At 49.1% G+C, this 20748-nt stretch overlaps 10 protein-coding genes across 10 annotated transcripts; 5 read left to right on the forward strand and 5 right to left on the reverse strand.

The window, feature by feature from the left end:
* Positions 1-142: 142 nt before the first annotated feature.
* On the forward strand, positions 143-807 carry N7509_009413 (uncharacterized protein; the record flags this gene model as incomplete). The annotated part of the gene is made up of 2 exons (XM_056634050.1): positions 143-210; positions 264-807. 2 exons carry the CDS (start codon positions 143-145, stop codon positions 805-807), a joined length of 612 nt encoding a protein of 203 aa, XP_056484670.1.
* Positions 808-1299: 492 nt separating this feature from the next.
* N7509_009414 (fungal specific transcription factor domain-containing protein) lies at positions 1300-2214 on the forward strand (the record flags this gene model as incomplete). Its single annotated transcript, XM_056634051.1, has 1 exon — positions 1300-2214. The coding sequence occupies one exon, from the start codon at positions 1300-1302 to the stop codon at positions 2212-2214; it is 915 nt and encodes a 304-aa protein (XP_056484671.1).
* An 82-nt stretch (positions 2215-2296) lies between these two features.
* Positions 2297-5816, reverse strand: N7509_009415 (uncharacterized protein; the record flags this gene model as incomplete). The annotated part of the gene is made up of 3 exons (XM_056634052.1): positions 2297-3739; positions 3789-5726; positions 5784-5816. The coding sequence occupies 3 exons, from the start codon at positions 5814-5816 to the stop codon at positions 2297-2299; spliced, it is 3414 nt and encodes a 1137-aa protein (XP_056484672.1).
* A 715-nt stretch (positions 5817-6531) lies between these two features.
* Positions 6532-9320, forward strand: N7509_009416 (DNA ligase (ATP) CDC9; the record flags this gene model as incomplete). Its single annotated transcript, XM_056634053.1, has 4 exons — positions 6532-6599; positions 6660-8430; positions 8489-8719; positions 8775-9320. The coding sequence occupies 4 exons, from the start codon at positions 6532-6534 to the stop codon at positions 9318-9320; spliced, it is 2616 nt and encodes an 871-aa protein (XP_056484673.1).
* Positions 9321-9882: 562 nt separating this feature from the next.
* On the forward strand, positions 9883-12620 carry dppV (dipeptidyl peptidase DppV; the record flags this gene model as incomplete). The annotated part of the gene is made up of 8 exons (XM_056634054.1): positions 9883-10073; positions 10145-10196; positions 10288-10529; positions 10586-11603; positions 11658-11880; positions 11929-12161; positions 12214-12425; positions 12479-12620. The coding sequence occupies 8 exons, from the start codon at positions 9883-9885 to the stop codon at positions 12618-12620; spliced, it is 2313 nt and encodes a 770-aa protein (XP_056484674.1).
* A 656-nt stretch (positions 12621-13276) lies between these two features.
* N7509_009418 (uncharacterized protein) lies at positions 13277-14054 on the forward strand (the record flags this gene model as incomplete). The annotated part of the gene is made up of 2 exons (XM_056634055.1): positions 13277-13388; positions 13453-14054. The coding sequence occupies 2 exons, from the start codon at positions 13277-13279 to the stop codon at positions 14052-14054; spliced, it is 714 nt and encodes a 237-aa protein (XP_056484675.1).
* A 455-nt stretch (positions 14055-14509) lies between these two features.
* On the reverse strand, positions 14510-16371 carry N7509_009419 (uncharacterized protein; the record flags this gene model as incomplete). The annotated part of the gene is made up of 4 exons (XM_056634056.1): positions 14510-14543; positions 14598-15697; positions 15759-15978; positions 16034-16371. The coding sequence occupies 4 exons, from the start codon at positions 16369-16371 to the stop codon at positions 14510-14512; spliced, it is 1692 nt and encodes a 563-aa protein (XP_056484676.1).
* A 710-nt stretch (positions 16372-17081) lies between these two features.
* On the reverse strand, positions 17082-17542 carry N7509_009420 (uncharacterized protein; the record flags this gene model as incomplete). Its single annotated transcript, XM_056634057.1, has 2 exons — positions 17082-17259; positions 17331-17542. The coding sequence occupies 2 exons, from the start codon at positions 17540-17542 to the stop codon at positions 17082-17084; spliced, it is 390 nt and encodes a 129-aa protein (XP_056484677.1).
* Positions 17543-18113: 571 nt separating this feature from the next.
* N7509_009421 (uncharacterized protein) lies at positions 18114-18996 on the reverse strand (the record flags this gene model as incomplete). The annotated part of the gene is made up of 2 exons (XM_056634058.1): positions 18114-18882; positions 18947-18996. 2 exons carry the CDS (start codon positions 18994-18996, stop codon positions 18114-18116), a joined length of 819 nt encoding a protein of 272 aa, XP_056484678.1.
* Positions 18997-19551: 555 nt separating this feature from the next.
* N7509_009422 (uncharacterized protein) lies at positions 19552-20441 on the reverse strand (the record flags this gene model as incomplete). Its single annotated transcript, XM_056634059.1, has 2 exons — positions 19552-20302; positions 20356-20441. The coding sequence occupies 2 exons, from the start codon at positions 20439-20441 to the stop codon at positions 19552-19554; spliced, it is 837 nt and encodes a 278-aa protein (XP_056484679.1).
* Between the last annotated feature and the right edge of the window lie 307 nt (positions 20442-20748).

Below are 20748 nucleotides of genomic sequence, written 5' to 3' on the forward strand. Positions count from 1 at the left end.
AGTCCGTAGTCATTGCCATTTCCCACAGCACTCCAATATCAACAATTGATCGAGAAATAGAAACGGAAATGCAGGCTGAATCGCATCCCCAAAGCACAAAGAAAAACGAAGGAAGACCATATCGGTCCCACCTACACCCAGCATGTTTCGCGTGCAGAAAGCGCAAATCGCGCTGCAAGACAAGAAACACATCGGCCACATGTATTATGTGTCAGGCGCATGGAACAGACTGCAGATTCCCACGCCCAGACGATCCATTCCAGGCCACACCCCAGAAATCTCCCCCCGCGGAAATCAGCGGCCAATGCTCAAGCTCGTTATATCGGAGATCCACATGGCTCCTCCCTACGGCCCAGATCGTATAAACCACAGGCATTGGGACAGCATGCAGATCTATCGGGCCCTTCTTCGGAGAATTCAATTCAGTTTGACTCGTCGAGAAGCTCCCCAGCGTTTCATGCTGATCGGCACTTATCTGACCCGAGAAATGATGGTGGAGGAGACGGCTTTCCAAATCTTATCGGTATTGTTGCCGAGGCCGGAGATGACAGCTCTCATATTATCAGCCCGGCTGTTGCAGACGATAATGATATTTTGGACAGTTATCTGTCTACGGCACAGACCGAGAAACGAAGATGCTTGGCTCGCTCCAGCTCCACGTCGAATAGGCCCTTGAGACCTGTACGGTTCAATGTCGTCCCTAGGAGACCATTGGGTGTTAGTGTCAAACAGTCTGTTGCAGAGTCGAAACTAGAAGTCATTGAACGATACATGGACCCGCATATTGATGAGTTCTTGAACCTGTGAGCATTGCGTGCAAGATACTCGAAGCCGTCAAGCTTATCAATTGCTAATGAAATGAAAATTAGTTTCTTCCACAAAGCAAATCTCTGCTTTCCTCTGTTCGACGAAGCTTCATTCCGAAATGCTTACTCAAACGACAAGGAAAAGATATCCCCAGCACTATTATGCTGTCTCTACGCCAACTCGCTTATTTATTGGAAAGGCTCATCGAAACTGGTATACGCCGGTCGCGTTCCAGACAGTCGTTTCATTTGGAATCAGGCTAACGAGGCCCTCAATTCCGAGCTGTTCCTCTCCCCGGAATTTCGACGGTTCTTGCTATATTGATAAATGTCTGTGGAAGGCCTAGTACTTCTATGTTTGGCAATGGCGGTATGGTGGGCACGGCAGTTGCTTTATCGAATGCACTTGGTCTGAATCGTGACCCCTCCTGCTGGACGATATCTCCATTAGAGAAAAGCTTGCGCATTAGAATATGGTGGCTTGTGTTAATACATGATCGATGGTATGCTCGAAGTCCAAAGGCTCCCATGGCAATTGACTAACATTCATTTTAGGTGCAGCTTGGCTTACGGGACACCTTTGCAGGTCCACCGAGCCCAGTACGATGTACCATTTCCAACGATAGAAGACCTGTGTCACCCAACAGCCGAGCCATACCAGAAAGGAGCAGCATCAGTGTTCATAGCTTTAACTACCTTGACCGATGTTCTGGCTCGATATCTAGAGCACGTTTACAGTGTGTCTAAAGAATTTCCACATTCGAACGCTCATACTCTGGAACAGATTCTGAGCGACTGGGAGGAATCTTTGAGTGATGACATCCGCCGCATCGTACTGAGGGGTACACATCTTGATATTCCAGGGGCTGCAAATTTTCGCTTGGCATATTTAGCGGTCAAGCTACTGCTGCGTCGAATTCAATTAGACCTCAATAAAGGGTCTAATCTCACAGCCGAAGACGATACAAAGGCCCCATTCTATATGCAAGCACAACGAGCCGCCGAAGACATCGCACACCTGATACAGGAGCTAGACGCTACCCAACTCAACGGCTTTTGGATTCCAGTGCATTCTTTCTCGATAACATCGGCCACGATGTTCCTGCTGCGTAGTGGGCTACGGATGAAAGATCAGGGCCGAAATATGCCCTTGAGTATTGCCAAAGACATGATCAATGTTCTCCTTACGCACCGGCAGAATTTCGGTTGGGATCTTGCCGATAATTGCCTCGAAGATTGCGGGGAGCTGGTTGAAAAGATTGGCATGGCAGTGGCGGATTCTGATTTGCCAGTTGGAACAGCTGGGCCTGATTTTCCGGATTTCTCGGAGGATTTGGACATCAATCCGGCTATTTTGGAGGAGTTATTTTTTGGAATATCGGGGTTTCCACAAGGGTTCGAGATTTGAAATTGTATGATGCGATGCGATGTGAGGGGTGTGATTTGCTCTATTGGGCAATGGCTGTGATATACTAAATTACTCTATGTATCTAGAAGACAACAGCTGCAAACTGCATTTTCTCTCCACGAAATTCTGCAAACATACTAGGTCCAGGCGTTCTTTGCACGGGGACAGAGTTCGCTGGCACTCGATTGAGTTGGCCAACAAAGATAAACCAAGTGAGGTCCGCGTTCCAAGTCTCCATAGCTTGAATCGCAGTCTCAACAGACTGGAGAATACTCTGCTTGGAAGTATCTTCCGAGTGGGCAGTATCTCTCCTGGATGGGAGGAAATAGTACTCGGGTCCAACATATAGTGCAATCCAAGAGCCAAGCATTCCACAGATACGATCACCGACTTCGGGTTGTAAACGCACATGAGACAGGACGGTGAGGAATAAGGATATCAACGCGCGCCAGAGAGCATGGTGAGGCGTAAATGCCCTTGATCCGGAGGACCCGGATGCGGTTGAAGAAAGAGCCAGTGACGATGCGATGGAAAGACTGGACTCGGTTGTTTGGGCAGTCAGCTGGGTATCAAGCTTGCCTTTCTGCTGCTGTGCACGTCGCTCATTAACGTTCTCGGAATCTTGGCGCACCTTGGCCCAGACAGTATTGTATAGCCGTTCCCAGCGGGGAAATTCGGTTTCGATTCGTGAGCCCATGAAGTCACCAGCTCCCTTACACATCGCTTCCATAGCCTGGCAAGCTGTAGTTATGACGAAAGTTTCCTCTTGGAATGCATGAGTGTCAGGTGTTGACGAGCTATCTCCGGTAGATGACCGGGCAATGAGCGAATTTGAAGACGAATCACTTCCCAGCGACGAGGGAAAGATCACTCTTGATGCTACCGAGGTCCAGAGATCGTTGACCAGAGGGAGGAAGCTATTTTCGTTTTGCGAGAGGGTTGGGAGAACATCGATGAGGATAGTAAGGAGGGAGCGTCGGAGATAGGGTGATGGGGAAGATAGATGGGTTGGGATGGATTTCACGATATGTAGAAGAAGAGAATGGGTTTTGCTCAACGGCTTTTCGGTGTCTTCTGGTTCTTTAGGCGGTGGAAGTGGCTCGTCAGATTCGGCCTTGTTGAGAAGCTCTTCGATGGTCTCTGGCTCGGGCTCGGGCTTGTCATACGTCTCTGACCATGGCTTCTTCGGATGCGAAATATTGTCATCAGCTTCCACGTCCTCATTCACAACATTTGAAAGCTTTTCTCTTCGCCTCACAATATCCGCGACAAGAGTGGCAACTGAAAGGTGCTGATGCTGGACCTTGCGAGAGTCAAATGAACCATCCTGTCGACCGTCGTCTATTGTCAGAAGGGATGGCTTCTTGGATCCTTCTTGGACTATAGCCGCCAGGGTCTTGAACATCATTTCGACCAGCTTCGGATAGCCATGATACATATCCAAGATCCCAAAAACGGAATCAACCAAATCATCCAAGTATGGGATAAGGGGCGCACCACACAATTTGACCATCATAAAAAGAACCTGTGGGGGGGTATGGCGATACGTCAAAGGTATTCAGCTTCAGAGCTACCGAGTTCACCAAATAGTCGACATTCTCGATGATCATAGAGCCGGTATTCTGGTAGTTGCAAGCGGTTGTCAAGATTTTTAAACATGTCATGGCGTGGCGTTGCAAGTTGGGATTATTGGACGCAAGAAGTTGCAGTGTTGGATAAAGCGCATCTATAAGTTCCGGTCGGAAGTCTTCTCCAAGCTGCTGTGCTTGAAGAGCCACTGCTTCTAGCGCGAGTGCAGATGTTCGCCAGTCACCGGAGCCATCGGCGGGTATGTCGTTGAGGATTGACAAAGCAACAAAGTAGAGCTCCTCAACCATGCCCGCACGATTGGGGCCCGCAAGGGAGTTTTCCAATTGATCATCAGAGATAAAGTCATCGAATGCACTTGCATGGTGTTTTTGAGCCCGGAGAGAAGTTAGAGCAAGCCAGAATGGGGCAATTATAGTGTTTTCAGCACTAGAATGCAGGCGGTTGACGATGGAACGCGTAATTTCATTACCAGATTCAGAAAGATTTAATCTTGTCATCAAAGCGCGTAGATCCTTTAGGGTTGCTTGTTGACTGCGGTGCTCCAATAACACCGGTGGGAACACCATAGACTCGGCATCCGACCCGAGTATTTCTGAGTTCATATTTCCGACATTGGCCGATGTCAAAGGCTGGAGAGCGGTAGTGTCTTTTTTAACGACAGCGCTCACGCTGTCACAAAGTCCAGTGGCCAGACTCGCCGTCAGCAAGTCCGATTGCGATTGAACTTGGGACAGAATTTGGAAGACAGTCGAAATTTGTCTGATGCCCCATTGTTTAGCCGACTCGTCGTTGCTTTGCATGATTCGTGGAAAGGACGTAAGCCACGTATGCAGTGACTCCTTCAAAGTCTCCAAAACGACTGGGTATGATGTCGCCAGATGATAGACCGTGTTATACGCATGATTAGATCCCTCTTCTTCTTTATCTGCAAGAACCACAGCCGTCTCGATCATGATCTGAAGAGAGTCTTTCAATGTTTCAGGGCAGTCTTCAATGATCATGACACAGAGATCCAGCATTGCTGTTTGAACCTCTAACCGCTGGTGGCGCCTTATCTGAATAATGTTTGCTAATGCCAGCTTGATCTGGGTCGTCGTCGCTTTCAGCCAAGAGTCATCCAAGACCAGGCCATCTTCTTTGGTGAGAGAAGGGCGAGGTTCCTCCGCAATGGCAACGCGATCGTTGAGGACAGACTTTAGTAGGTAGTTGAGAATCTGAATGGAAACTTCCAATAGTTTATAAGATCGTCGGGCTTGTGTTGTCGGCCTCACAACCTTCGCCAAAGCGGAAACAGTGCGTGGCATAATGCTTGCAAGGACCACCCGGTCTGTGATACGGGCATAAAGGGCATTCAAGGCCTTTGCAGCAGCGAGACACACATCGTCTGATCGTTCATCGACCAATCCCTCTAACAACATATAGACCGATTGATCAACAACGGTGGCCGTTCCGATTTCATGAAAGATGGTCTTTTCGGCGACGGGACCCTCGAGCACATTGAATATGGATCGCATGCAGTCAAACCCAGCAATGGCAAGCTCTTCGGATGCCTGTGCTTTGGGTAGATCCTGTTTCCCTTCAACCTTATTCGGAGACCCGGCCACGACTAGCGTCAAAAGTATAATCAATTGTTTTCCCAAAGCCGGCGACAATTGTTTCCGATATCCACTGTCGACGAGTATCTGAAGAGAGTGAACTGCAATTTCGAGACATCTTGCGGGGAGCCGTTGTGTTTGATTGAAGATATGGGTGAGTGGGAAGAAGGCGTATTCGGCAAGCTTCTCGTCCAGTGCATTCTTCCCCGCAAGCAGTTCCAATACATCGTGGAGTGGCTGCACAGCTCGAATGACATCTTGAGCCGAGGCTTGATTACCTCGAAAGCTGAGTCCTATTGAGCTTAGCTCCACACATGGTGGGCGTAGCTTGGTTCGATGTTAGTTTGGAAGATTGTCCTGCCCGCATTATTCAGCCGAACATACCTGTTTAAAGGTTTCTTGCCGTTGGGTTTCCATTGTAGGAAGAACTCAATTATTTGGCGACAAGAGGAAATAAGCCAGCTGAGCCATCAAATGCAAGCTAAGTTATAGAAGTGGCCAAGAAGAGGGCAGTGAAATCATCTTGAGGGAATGACCAATAGCTTGCCAGCGGCGTGATGATAACGAACGGCGGGCACTCCCCAGCTCGAAAACATGCACCGCCTTGGGTTCTGCCAGCAGAAATGAGAAAGCGGTGTCATCTTCCCACTTGAACTTCTGAGCGCCTTCCCGATTGGGATAGATAATTGAATCATGTGACCAGCGCGTCACGTCGCGTCCAGAAAGAGGCAGGTGTGGCAGCGGCAGCCTGGGCAAGTGCGACTGCTGCCTTTGCCTCTTCGTGCCTGCCGAGTTTATTAAGTTGATCCAATTTCCAATTCTGGCAAGGACGAGGATATCTTCTCAGATTCTTATCTTCTCAACTCCTCCTAAATATCACAAGTATTTAGTCGACCTCTTCCCCCTCGCCGATCCACTCGACTTGAGTTGTTTGCCTATGCGCGCCTTGCAGATCGCATCCGCGCCGTCATCACTTTCGCGCCTCCGGTTCAGTACCCGCATTTCAAGGCCAAGATTCATCCTCACCTCACCCAGAACAACCTCTCTCCAAAATTACTCCTGCTCAACCTGCAATTCGAGTCTACCCTTGCGAAACACAAAGGCGTCCCCGTTACGCCCACTTCACAATATCATGTCTGACGACAAAGGCAGGAAGCAAGCTACTCTGGGGTATGTGCCAGACTCTCAATTGACCATTGGGTGCGTCAATGGAATTGCATCTGCCCCTCCCAATGGAAACTAATGATTTGGATTCCACAGGCGATTTTTCGGTGGCAATGCCAATGGCGAGCAAGCTCCAAAGAAGCAGACCACTCTCGCATTCGGCGGGAAGCGACAAAGAGCCAGCAGCGGCGCCGATCCAGAAGCCCAAGAGCAAGAAGCAACGATCTCCAAACCTAAGAACAAAGAAACCGCCAGTGCGAATGAGACCGAGTCAACCAACAATCTGAAACGGGAAAAGACCGATGAGGCCGAGGACAGTGATGGTTCTGATGTGCAGCCGGTGTCAAAGCGGAGGCGCAGAACGGTAAAGAGTGAATCATTAACTCCCAAGAAGACCGAATCTTCGCCGAAGAAATCAAAATCGCCCTCTCCCAAGAAGTCACCAGCGAAACCCAAGGCCAAGTCCTCTTCTCCACGGACGGTTGTGAAGGAGGACAAGGATGGAGAGGAGGAGGAAGATTTGGTGAGCGAAGGCGAAGAAGAGGCAAAGCCCGACGCTAAGAAGAAGACCATGGAAAAGGTCCAAGCGACTCTGAAGGCCAGTGGGAAGGATCCGTATCCAGACTGGAAAGCTGGGGACCCTGTACCTTATGCCGCGATGTGTACGACTTTCTCTCTAGTTGAGATGACTTCAAAGCGCCTGGTGATCATGGCCCATTGCTCTCTTTTCCTTCAACAAGTGATGCGCCTGACCCCCAATGATCTCCTCCCTACTGTTCAGCTTATGATCAACAAGCTTGCGGCAGACTATTCCGGTATTGAACTGGGAATTGGCGAATCATTGATCATGAAGGCCATTGGCGAAACCACCGGTCGCAGTCTTGCTGTCATCAAAACCGATCAACATGAGATCGGTGACCTCGGATTGGTCGCTGCCAAGAGCCGCGGCAATCAGCCAACCATGTTCAAGCCCAAGCCTTTGACTGTTCGTGGAGTACACGAAGGCCTTCTTGGCATTGCTAAGGTCCAAGGACATGGCTCCCAGGACAAGAAAATCTCGGGCATCAAAAAGCTTCTATCAGCGGCTGACTCCGCCACTGCTGGTAAGGGCGGCAAGGGTATTGATATTACCAAAGACAAGGGCGGTCCAAGTGAGGCCAAATTTATTGTCCGCTTTTTGGAGGGAAAGTTGAGACTGGGTCTTGCAGAAAAGACTGTTCTTGTGGCTCTTGCGCAAGCCGTCGTGACACACGAAGCCGCAGTCAAGGGCGAGAAAGCCCCTTCGCCCGAGAAGATGGCGGAGGGTGAGGCTGTCCTGAAGACAGTGTACAGCCAAATGCCTACCTACGAGGAAATTGTTCCCGCAATGATTGAAGGGGGCATTTTCAACCTCCCTGAGGTCTGCAAGCTGTCTCCAGGTATTCCCCTCAAGCCTATGCTGGCCAACCCAACAAAGTCAATCACGGAAGTGCTCGACCGCTTCGAAGGGAAAGAGTTTACCTGCGAATACAAATATGATGGAGAACGCGCCCAGATTCATTTCGTTGCCCCTGATTCTATTCGCAAATACCCGGCAGCTACAGCAACGCTACAAAAGGACAGCAAAGGCCTCAGTGCCATCTTCTCCCGCAATTCGGAAAATTTGTCCAAGAAATACCCCGATGTGCTTGCGAGGCTTGATGGATGGATTAAGGAAGGCGTTGACAGCTTTGTTCTCGACTGTGAGACAGTTGCGTGGGATACCGTAAACAAAAAGGTTCTGCCGTTCCAGCAGCTCATGACCCGGAAGCGCAAGGATGTCAAGGAAGAAGACATCAAAGTCAAGGTTTGCGTGTTCGCATTTGACCTACTGTTTTTCAATGGAGAGGTAAATTTGCAAAAGACTAAAGAAACAACTCGTTTACAAATGCTAACTCGTCCTTCAGCCCGTGGTTAAGAAAAGTCTCCGAGAGCGCCGTCAACTACTGCACGAGTGCTTCCAGCCGGTGGAGGGCGAGTTCCAGTTCGCACAATTCGGCAACACGAATGTTCTCGATGAGATCCAAACCATGTTGGAAGACAGCGTGAAGGCTTCTTGCGAGGGACTGATGGTGAAGATGTTGGATACTGAGCAGAGTGGTTACGAGCCGAGTAAGCGAAGTCGCAACTGGCTTAAGGTACGTGATTCCGTTTTGTGATGCTTTCTGAGTGACGGTCACTGACAATCCGTAGGTTAAGAAGGATTATTTGGCTGGTGTGGGCGATTCCCTTGACCTGGTAGTCCTCGGTGCCTACTACGGCCGTGGTAAGCGTACATCTGTGTATGGCGCTTTCCTTCTGGCCGCCTATAACCCTAATAACGACACCTATGAGACAATTTGCAATATCGGAACGGGCTTTTCCGAGGCAGTGCTAGAGGAAATGCACACGGCGCTCACACCCCTGATCATCGATCGACCCAAGCCATTCTATGCACACTCTAGTGTTCCCAAAGACCAACCGGATGTGTGGTTTGAGCCCCGGCTAGTGTGGGAAGTCAAGACGGCTGATCTAACGCTTAGCCCGCGGTACAAGGCGGCTGCCGATGAGTTCGAAGGTACCACTGGTGGCGGAAAGGGTGTCTCACTCCGATTCCCTCGCTACATCAAATCGCGCGATGATAAGACTCCGGATCAGGCTACGACCACTCGTGCAGTCGCGGAGATGTATCGTAAACAGGAAGCTGTGGCCAAGGAGTCAGCAGGTAAGCGTGGCGTGGATGATGACTTTGAGTACTGAATGATTGAATCATGGTCCTGGTCATGGCGCATTGTGGAGATTTGGTCTGGGCACTATGTTGGATAATTTCTGTGTAATTTAGTTATTACGTTCTTAGCATCACATCATTTGCGGCTAAGCTGCATCATTGAGTTATTAAGATTACTTGTGGCCTACTGGTATGCCTTGCAGTTGGTATTGCAATTCACCAGCATTTTCCCACAACTCCACCAATGCATTCATCCCTATAACTGGATCGTTCTGTACTCGTACTCTAGGTGTTATAATGGAAATTATTCCATTCTCTACCCATTATCTATATCCATTAGTTATCTACCTTATAACCACCTGAAATCTCCGGCTATCAGCGGCCCGCTTAGCCCAGCTTGGCGCTGCAACCCAAGACCGCGGCAGCGTATGAGGCCATTTCTTTGTTTGCATACTCTTTTAGCGGCCTCTTAGTGTCCCCAGTTTCCCCTCAACTTGCTTTGCATCATGGCAACTCACAGCTTCTCCTCCCTGTTTATCACTCTTGGCAGACAGGAATGTAACATTTCCCCCCTTGGGGAAGCTGCGATTGCTCATGGCCCCGCTGTGGACGGCCTGGATTCGGATTCCCTGCAATACAAATACTCCTCCCCGCAACTCTCTTCAGGCATTGATCTGTATCATTGTCTACGGTGGAGTGTGTGTGTATCTCTTTGACACCATGCGGACTTTTCAATGGCTGGCTCTTGGCTCGGTGGTGGGTTCGGCCTTTGCGCTTACTCCGGAGTATGTCTCCTGCTTATCACTGGGCATTCATGTATCTGTTCTACTTGTTGCATGGACTAATTCTGGTATAGAAAGTTGATTACGGCTCCCCGACGTGATAATGCCGTTCCGAATCGTTCGGGCGTAAGTCTTCAAGATCTTTTCTTCCCATTGTTCCTTATATTATATGTGGCAATGGTCGTACGGTGGATTATATTTGCTGACTGCTGCGCAGAAAGTCGCGTTGTTCTCCACTGCACAGTACTCTTTCGATACCCACTCCTCCTCCTCGGCGTGGTGGAGCTTAATTGATCTAAAGAGTGGCAAGGTTTCCCAGCTCACGAATGACAGCAATGTCTCCGAATTGACCTGGTTGGGGCCAACTGACTCCAGTTTGCTCTATATCAATGGGACCAATGCCGATGTTCCCGGCGGTGTTGAACTGTGGATAGCTGATTCTTCCGACTTTACCAATTCGTAAGCCTTCCCCAAATGCTGAAGCTGATTTTGATCTTGACTGACACATTTTTAAGCCGGTACAAGGCTGCTTCTCTACCAGCCTCTTTCTCCGGGCTCAAGACCGCTGTGACCAAGTCTGGCGACATCAATTTTCTTGTCTATGGCCAGTCCTACGGCAATGGTACAGCATACAATGAAGAGCTGGCCGTCACCCCTCTAAGCTCTGCTCGCATCTACGACAGCATCTACGTCCGGCATTGGGACAGCTGGCTGAGCACCAACTTCAATGCCGTCTTCTCAGGAACCCTCAAGAAGAAGGGCTCAAAGTCAGGCTCTCACTATGCCCTCGACGGCTCGCTCAAGAACCTCGTCGCGGGTACCAAGAATCTCGAGTCTCCATACCCCCCATTCGGCGACTCGGGTGACTACGACATCTCACCAAATGGAAAATGGGTCGCCTTCAAGAGCAAGGCCCCTGAGCTGCCCCGTGCAAATCACACTGCTTCGTACATTTATCTTGTTCCCCACGATGGTTCCAAGAAGGCCGAGGCAATCAATGGCCCCGATAGCCCGGGCACGCCGAAGGACGTCAAGGGTGACTCTAGTGCCCCTGCCTTTTCTCCCGATAGCAAGAAGCTTGCGTATTTCCAGATGACGGATATCTCGTATGAAGCAGACCGACGTACCCTATATGTTTATACCCTTGGGTCGGAAAAGACAATTGCGACTTTGGCTAGGGATTGGGATCGTTCCCCTGATGCCGTGAAGTGGAATGCTAAGGGCAACAGCCTCATCTTGGGCACTGAGGATCATGGCCGCGAGAAGCTCTTTACTCTCCCGGCTGATGCGGGTGATGACTACAAGCCTAAGAATTTCACTGATGGCGGTTCTGTCAAGGGATTCTATAATCTTCCCGGTGGAGAGGTTCTTGTCACTGGATCTGCTATCTGGACGAGTTGGGCTGTGTATACGGCTAGTCCAGAGAAGGGTGTTATTGATACTCTCTTCTCCGCGAATGAAGTGGACCCTGGTCTAAAGGGACTTGGCCCAGATGATTTTGATGAGTTTACTTATAAAGGAAACTGGACTGACGTGAGTATTTCCCTTGGCCATTCTTGAAATAACGCGCCTGCTAATTCAACTCAGATCCACTCTTGGATCATTTATCCAACCGGCTTTGATAAGTCCAAGACTTACCCGCTCCTATTCTATATCCACGGTGGACCTCAGAGCGCGTGGACGGATTCCTGGAGTAGCCGATGGAACTACAAGGTCTGGGCCGACCAGGGTTATGTGGTCGTTGCTCCGAACCCGACCGGCAGCTCTGGATATGGTGACAAATTGACCGATGCTATTCAGAACAACTGGGGTATGTCGTTAGCCTCGCTTTGAACTAGCAGCTCTAACCTTTTTGCAGGAAGCTACCCCTACGACGATCTCGTCAAGGGCTGGGAATACGTGCGTGATAACTTTGACTTCATTGATACCGATAATGGTGTTGCTGCTGGAGCCAGTTATGGTGGCTTCATGGTCAACTGGATCCAGGGTAACCCATTGGGTCGGGAGTTCAAGGCACTCGTCAGCCACGATGGCACCTTTGTGGCCGATTCGAAGGTCGCCACTGAAGAGCTGTGGTTTATCGAACATGACGTAGGTGCCTCGTGCTGATTCCTTCTTGCTTCTTTGCTAACACTTTGCGCAGTTCAACGGCACATTCTGGGCCAACCGGGATAACTATCGTCGTTGGGACCCATCCGCTCCGGAGCACATCCTGCAATTTGATACCCCGATGCTGCTTGTCCATAGTTCCAAGGACTACCGTCTTCCTGTCTCGGATGGACTCGCTCTTTTCAACATTCTTCAGGAACGGGGCGTTCCGAGCCGCTTGTTGAACTTCCCGGATGAGAACCACTGGTCAGTTTTTCTTTTGAATGTCTAGCATCAAGACCTTACTAACATTCCGACAGGGTTCTCAAACAGGAGAATAGTTTGGTGTGGCATCAGCAGGTTCTTGGCTGGATCAACCGTTATTCTGGCGTTGGGAAGAAGAACCCTGATGCTGTTAGTCTGGACGACACGACAGTGCCGGTTGTAGATTTCAACCCCTGAACACGGGCATAGACAGTTGTTCGGCTAGTTGCAGAAGAATGAACAAATTTTGACTCGGATTTATCTTCTTGCTTTCACTCTTTGTTCCCACTCGTATTGTGAATTGTAAGTTCCTGGTGAGACATTGGCTTTGTCCTACTAGTAGACATACATTACCTAGAATGGTTCAGGTTCTTTATTCTCACCTTCTAGGGCCAGCAGGGCGATATATTCCCTAACGGAATCAACCTACTAAATCGAAAGACCCTGGAAATAATAATAAAAAAACAAGTTCCACTGTGAATTTGCTTGTCAATGTGGTTTATAGATTGCTATCTGTTTCCGCTGGGTGTTAGCCCTCATTGTGTGCGTCCCGCGCAACAACGTCGGAGAATGAGATTTGACTGTGACAAGTATTTTATCGTTATGCTCAAATGAGTCTCAGATTTCAGAGGGTTCTAACAAGTTTGTCTTAAAATCAATGGCAAGGGAAGTGCCAATTGTGTGGACGTTTGCCTTTCACTGCTGCATAAAAAGGGTAGCCTCCTCCTCCTTCCTACCATCCTTCACTTCCTTCACACCTCCCACTTCCTTAACCATCTTTCACCCCACACACAATCAACTCACACAACTAATTCATTCAATCCCTCAATTGACATTTTGCCATCACTTTCACTATGTCGGCTTCAACCTCGACCGCGAGTTCGAAGGGGAGCAGCACCCCAACTGCGACTGCTGACAAGTCTGCCATTGACACAAAGGCACACAGCACTCCTGCCACGTCCGAAGGTACACTTAAATTATCCCATTAATCTCTCACCTATCTTAAACTAACATGTTCATTCATTCACAGATGAGGATGAGGACATGGACTCCGGCTCAGAGACCCAGTTCGTCCCTGCGGTTTACCTCGCCGACAGCGACGACGAAGAAGACGACGGCCACAGATACCCCGCCATCAACGACACTATACGTGCAATCGCGGCATTTAAGAATACCGACTTATCCAAGTACCCGATCGACGTGAAGATCAAGCCGCTCCGAGATGAGCCCTACGGCTACGGGGAACACGAGCAATTCGACACCTGGAAAGTCGGTATTGAAGTCATTCTCCGACTCTACATGGTTTGGCCGGTGGTTACCTTTAACATAAGACGGCTTCCCAGGAAGGGAGAGGCTTGTATTCACATTCGTGATTCCTACCCCCGTCTCCCTCAATGGCGGGTACATGAGGAACGCATGCTCAATGTGGCTACGGCCCTGATCTATGCGAATCTCGACGAGGAGGTCCGCGCTAATGAGTATGTTATTAAGGAACTTGAGTACCGTGATCCTCACTCTTTGATGATTGGACTTGTTGACTCGTATGGGCCTAATCTTGATGATATGGAAGATGACAGTGAGGATGACAGCGAGGATGAGACTGGAGATACAGTGAAGACTGACTCCAAGTGAGACTGTTTGTTTGTGGATGTTGATTGTATCTGCTGGGCTGGCGAAATTGTTCTTTTCTTTTCTTCTGGTGACGATGTGAAATCCGTCAACTACTGGGTGCAAGAACTTGTTGTTGATTTCATTGTTAGCTTTGAGGGGGAACGGGCGTGGACTCCATGTTTTATGTATGGCATTAGGTTAAGCATGGGAGTTATGAGAAGGTTCTGACCATTATGCATTTCCACACAGAGTAATAAACTTGTTTGAGAGAGTTATCCATTCATTGTTCAAGGCTATTCATCACATGAAGGTATTGGCATAGCTACGAAATGGCCCTTTCAGAAAACTTCTATCTAGATTGAACCTACCTTGATATCCCGACCACCCATTTCCGAAATCGAGAAATGAGTTCCTCTAGGTCTGGCTGGGTGAATTGAGGAAGCATCCACAGCCAGAAGAGCCAGCAGCTTCTTGTCTTACGGATACGCTTGTTCTCCATCTCCTCCGAATCTACAAAGTGTTAGCTTCCACAAAAGCACTTGGATAGAATGTAGAAACACTTACCCCAAAGCCTCCGTGGCGTCCTTTTTTAACTGGGCCCGTCGCCGAATATCAATTCGAGCCTGGAAGGCACTGTCGATAGCATTCAGCCTCGCCCCCAGCCTCTCAGCGAGGGTCATTTCCTGATCGCCGGCGAAAGGCATGTTAGGTAAAAGGCTTTTGACCTGGCTGAAATGAATGGAAATCTCCCGGAAGAGTTTCTCAAACTGCAAGATCTTCAGCCTATCGGCCTGCGCCTCTTGCTCGATTTCAAACACTCTTGCTTGCAGTCGGTCGATCTCTCGGCGAGCTTGGACCTTCTCTTCGAGAAGTTTGGAGTTTTCCCGCTGCAGTGCATCGATCTTGACTTGCTGTCCTGCTTCGATCATCTTTGATCTCAGGAACGACGCGGTTCGGAGGTCCCATATCTTACCAATGAGTTCTTCGATTAGTGCCATTTTCCGGAAGCTCATCTCGTTGTTCTCAGCGCTCGAGGCCTGGAGATGCTCGTCTGGAGTAGTCTGCGCACTGCTGTTCGATAGATTCACGGCCAGGCTGTCTGGGGTTTGTGCACTCAATGGGGTTTCAATGGGAGTGCTGATCGAGGGGCTCTGGAGGGGAGATCTGCGATATTCGCTGTCTTTGCTGGCCACCATTTCCTTGGTATTGGCCGCAGCCTCATTACCGGCGGCTGTGACAACTGGTTCGTTGGAAGGGTTGATTTGGGGAGTTGTTCCGGTTGGATCAATTGTCGTGGTGGGCTTGGCAAATGGGGAAATTGGGGAGAAGTCTGCCCATGATAAAGTCGAGGAGAGATTTCCCGCAGGGAGATATTTGGTCAAGCCATCTGTGAAGGTGGCTTTGGCAAATGGATTGTCCACGAAATCCTCAAAACTCGACTTGGCTTGAACTTTTGCGCCGTGAATGCTGGGCGAGCTGACTGAGAGGGTCGATTCCGTTAGATCGAATTTCACAGCTTGCGGGTGAAGAGGCTGGACCGGAATGGCCGTCTCGGTTGAAACAAGCGTGGTCTTGGAATCATGAAAGATTTCCTGCTCCGAGTCTGGATCTTCAATCTTGACGTTAGATTGATCCTCTTCTTGACTCACGTCGAGTAGTCGTCTCTTGGGGACGATGTTAGCTTCGGAATAGTTGCAGGAATTTGTCTCTTCTCTGGGCACTCACCACGTGCATCAGTCTTAACTTGGCCCGTCTTTTCACTCGGGAATCCACTCTGGAAAGACCATCGTAATTCATCGGTTTTTCCTTTGCGGCAAATCCGCGCTGATCATTTTCATGATGACCGGGGGTGCTCATCGTGCCAGTTCCTACGTTGAGTGTGTTGGATGGCAGAGGGCTGAGACCAAGGTTCGATAGGTCTTCCGGGAGAATCCAGAACAGACTTCTGTGATGTGGTTAGTCAGGCACGAGGAAGAGAAAGAAATATTGTGAGAACTCACTCGATCTCCGAGTTCTGGATCCGATTTCTGAATGCATTCAGCGCGTTCTCGAAGGGAATGAGGCTGGGGTCGGTGGTAGGGGAGGCATCGCTTGGTGCAACATCAACATTAGCAGAGACTATTTTGGCTCTAGCAGACCTTCTGGCAGATCTAGGAGTGGATTCATGGCTCTGGCCGTCCGACAAGGCACCGGGGGCTGAGCTTGTCGATGCCATGGAGAGCTGCAGCTTTCCCTTGGCCTCGGTAGGTGGGTGGATGGGGGAACCGAGGTAGTCGAAGAGAAGCTGGTCAAGTTCGTCACCCGAGTCTATTTCAGAAACTGGCACTTCGAATCGCATACTGATTGATGGTGGAGTGGGAGTGGTAGTGTAATAGAGGGAGATGGTAGATGGGGTTGGCAGAGGTTGAAGTAGACGGGGACCATCAGGCTCCAAAGAGGCAAACAATAAAGTCGAGACTGGGTCAAGGTGAATTTTATTTTTCTGAACTGGGTTTTTGAGATAGTTTAAGCTAGGTAGCTGCCAGAGCTGATTATCATCGGATACCAAGTGTACTCTTCGGCGCCGAGACTCTTCAGTGTTGTCTACAACAGTTTTCCAAGCAGTGCATTATACTTGCACTATGCTTCGATTTCTCCCTACAGGCCTCCCTACAGGCGGTACGTGCATAGGTGCACGAAAGATCAATGGTGCAAAATATTTGAAATTCTCAGAAAACACCCGCCAAATATCAGAACAATTAACCGGATGAAACCTCGAAATAACTCCTCGTTCGCCCTGAGGCACCTACAATGCAAGATCGAACTTGAATATGACACAGATTTGGTAGCTTCCTCGGAACTGTCCCGGTGCTCCATAGATAAATTCAGCAAAAAAGACCACGCATATGGAAACTGCATTCGCCGGCATACAACGAGACATCGATGCAATGCCGGCAACGCCATCCGCTCAATAACTCAACAAACCACAGATTCACAAATAGCCACGAGAATTTCCCCGAGATCCATTCCCTTCTTGTACAGCATTCCCTCGATTGAACGTCAAATAGATCATTTATTCTCTTGTCTTTCGCGTCTGAGTTTGTCCAAAAACATATGCATCATGTTCAGCGAGGACTGGAGGCAGGCGAGCAATGATTCTATCATGCTCCGGAGCTTCGCGTTTGAGGCACGCTCCTTGGCCAACTTTGCCTTCATCTCTTCATAGTCTGAACTCAATTGGTTTACACTGTGAACAATTCAATCAGCACGGTCCTTCATGTGGGTGTCGGAGCGAGTGACCGAGATATATACTAGTACCGTTTGGAGAGCGAAGCAAAAACATTTCCATCGCTCGAATAGCTGCCTTTTGATTCGGTCCCCATCGTCTCGCTGGAGGAATTGTACGTGGTAGGCAGTGGGGACGACGAGAATCGCTTCAGGCGCTTTGGACGCGGGTGGCCATCCATGGTGTTCTCGTAGTCCATTTCGTCGGAAGGTGTGGACACTTGGGAGCGATGACGTTTCGGCATGCTTGTCGTCTTTGAGTGATGGTTTTGGTAAATTTAGTATTCGGAGTGGGGAGATGTAGGCGAAAGATGGGATGTTGTGGTGGTGGGACAAATTGTAAACGGCAACCGCAGGGCCAACCGCCACAACACGGAGAACCCGGGCATTGAACACCAGCGCGAGCTGTAAATCATAGAATATCTTCTTTTGTCTTTCTTAGGCATACTCGGAAACAGTCTAGCTGGGAAATAATTTAAGTCTGGCATGGTAAATATAATAACATTCGAAACTAATTTGACCTTGTTATTTATCCCCGTTGAGTAACTCCATGCGTTGGTAAATCATACAAGCTTGAGCCGACGTCCGCCACCGACTACAATAATACCTTTGAAAACCAGGTGGAAACGAAAGAAGCACCATGCCATATTCCCATCCCTCACATTCCATCCGGTTAAGTGGTCAATAAAATCCCAGCATCCCTAACCATTCACAATACAACCATCCATATCTTCCTGGGGTTGAAAGGTCAGAATATCCATTCCAAAGCGCCACAGCCGCCATTCCCAATCATGATAGATGAAAGACTGACCTTGGTTATAGTTGTAAACTTTTCTGGGGAACGAAAGACGTCAACATAAGCGGAATCAATGATGGCAGATTCCACTGTTGTTCCATATATTCGTTGTCCATTTGGTCACCTGGAATCTCGACCCATTTATTTTCCAGCTCAAAAAGGTCGATCGAGATCATGTTTTCCGTGATTGTCTCGCTGGTGGTTTCAGATTGGGCAGCGCTTCGCTCGACTTGCAGCGCGGCATTCTCAGAAAGAAGAAGGTCTCGCTGATTCTGGATCCCGATGTTCTCCTCTAAGACATCCCGCTCACACTTCAACCCGGCGATCTCGACTTCACGGGCTTTCAGTTCTGTGTTCTTTGCCTCTGATGTCTTCAACTCCGCATTCAGCTTGGTCTTGAAGGCTTCCCGCTCCGTTCTCAACTCAGTGATCTTGTCTTCGAGATATTTCAATTTTTGGTTGTATTGATTCTTCCACTGGGCCGCCGTAGCCTTGTGAGATGCGGATACATGTTCGAGCGCTGCTTTTTCTTGCTGGCAGCATGCAAGGCTTTGCTGGGCAATCGCTAGACTTGCGGTAAGTGAGGCATTCTTCTGTTGCTCGGCCTCGATGGTCTGCCGGCGTTTGCTCAGACATGATTCCAGGTGTAGTTTTTCCTGGACCAGGCTATCACATCTGTCGCAGTAGTCATCGTCGTCATCATCTTCGTCCGAGTCATCGTACAGTTCTGCTTCAAGGTTGGAGATTCTGTTCTCGTAGTTCACGAGTGTTCTCTGGAGCTTTTTGAATCTGTAGATTTCTCTCATTAGTTCAATTAAGTTGGTGAGAAATTCGGGTTCGGGTCGTCACCCACTGAGGATGGTTGGTGACATCCAGACCACCGTTCTGCTTCACTAGCGCCATGGCGAGGTTGGGATGATTTGTGCACGAATGATCACAACAAAAAAGAGAATGAAGTGAGCGAAGATTTGAGGTGAAGGAATTGATCAGATGAAAAGGAAATACATATGCGAGGTGAAAGGAGAGAGAGGTGACGGTGGGAAGTGGTGGGAGGTGAAGGGAAATGTAGAAGTGGGAAGGAGGAAGGAAGTGCGCTGCCGCGCCTTTTATAGCGGCAACTTTCAGTAGGTCTGCAAGGTACTGTAGACTACACAGTATTGCCAGGGATGATTTGAAAACTGGATGAATATTGTAATGAGATGTGTAATGATATTTGTAGGGAGATGGTACCCTATGTCATAAAGCCTTTGCTTGAATACGGTGACTACTGCTAAGCTGGTTGCCGCTATGGAGCATACGCTATCCTTCATATTCCATTAAGTAGGGTGGTCCAAAGTCTCAGCATCACAGGAAATTCGAGGTACAGTCATCCATATCGCATGCGATTCACAGGTCACAGTCTCTGCGTCACAAGTATCATTGCCCTATTAGCAGTGGTCGAAGAGAGGCCCAGGTTAATCAAATAAGAGTTCTTTCCGGGTCTACGAGGTCATCATCATGGGTATAATGGAATGACTTGTTGTGCAGTGCCTGGAAGTCCACGATGTCTGGCATCGGCGAGTCAAATTCCCCGTCCGAGAGTTGCTCAGCTTTGATCCATGTGTTCTCCAAGTCGAAAAGGTTAATTGGAATGTTTTCAAGCTTGGGAATAGGATTGGAGATCTCGACTGGACGTGTGTCCTGCTCACGTTGATGTTGAGCAATCCGGTCTCGAAGGATGTCCCTCTCACGCCTGTATCCGGTGATTTGGTCTCGAAGTATGTCCAGCTCACGCTTCTGTTCGGCGATCCGGTCTCGCAATTCCTCTCGCTCGAGCTTTAGCGCCGCATTGTTGCCTCGGAGGTTGTGCACCTCATTTTTCAGTTCGATTTCCCACTGAGATGATCGATCCAGGGCGAATTGGTGACGAAGTGCTTCGGCTTTCGTCCTCTCTTCCTGTCGCTTTTCAAAGGTTTCTTGGGCCTCTCGATACTTCTTGGCGGTGGCAGCGCGTTCGCCTAAGATTCCCTCTCGCATTTTGGCTAGCTGAGAGTTCAATTGACCCTTTTCACACAACAGGGATTGAACTTTTTCGTAGTTCCGGGTGTTTTCCTTTCTCTCGTTTTCGCGGATCTTGCGCTCGGTGTTGAGGGTTTCTTCGAGTTTCTTGGTTTTCTGCACCCATTCGTTGAGGTGTTGCTGTAAGCTGTTTGCCCTGGGGGAAGATTTCCTGTTAGAATCATCAAGGAAGTGAGAATTATCGGCTGGGGCTTTCTCTCGTACTGAGATGGGGCTTTGGCGCCAGAACCACTCCTAGTGCTTTTGAAGCCAGGGCCACTGCTGTTCTTGGCGTTCTTGGGAGGCACCATATTGAGGTTGGAATGGCTTGTTCACGAATGATAACAGGAACGAATGGGCGAATTTCACAAGGCTAACTTGATTGAATCAGTTGAATGAAATAAATTGAACGATTCAAATGTAGAGGAGAGATGAAGGTGGGAAGGGAAGTGCAGAAGGCAGACGAAAAGCTGCTTGGGAAGGCACGCCCACTTGACTACCAAGAACAGCAATAGTAGTACGATTAGCAAGAGGAGGGGATAGACTGGAATCTTGAGATAAATCATACAGGTGACCAGTCACCTAATGGCAGTAACAGAGAAAGAAACCCTCAAAACA

Source organism: Penicillium cosmopolitanum, assembly GCF_028827165.1.
Source record: "Penicillium cosmopolitanum strain IBT 29677 chromosome Unknown utg000009l:1.0-9042332.0:1.0-9050551.0, whole genome shotgun sequence".
Lineage (NCBI taxonomy): Eukaryota > Fungi > Ascomycota > Eurotiomycetes > Eurotiales > Aspergillaceae > Penicillium > Penicillium cosmopolitanum.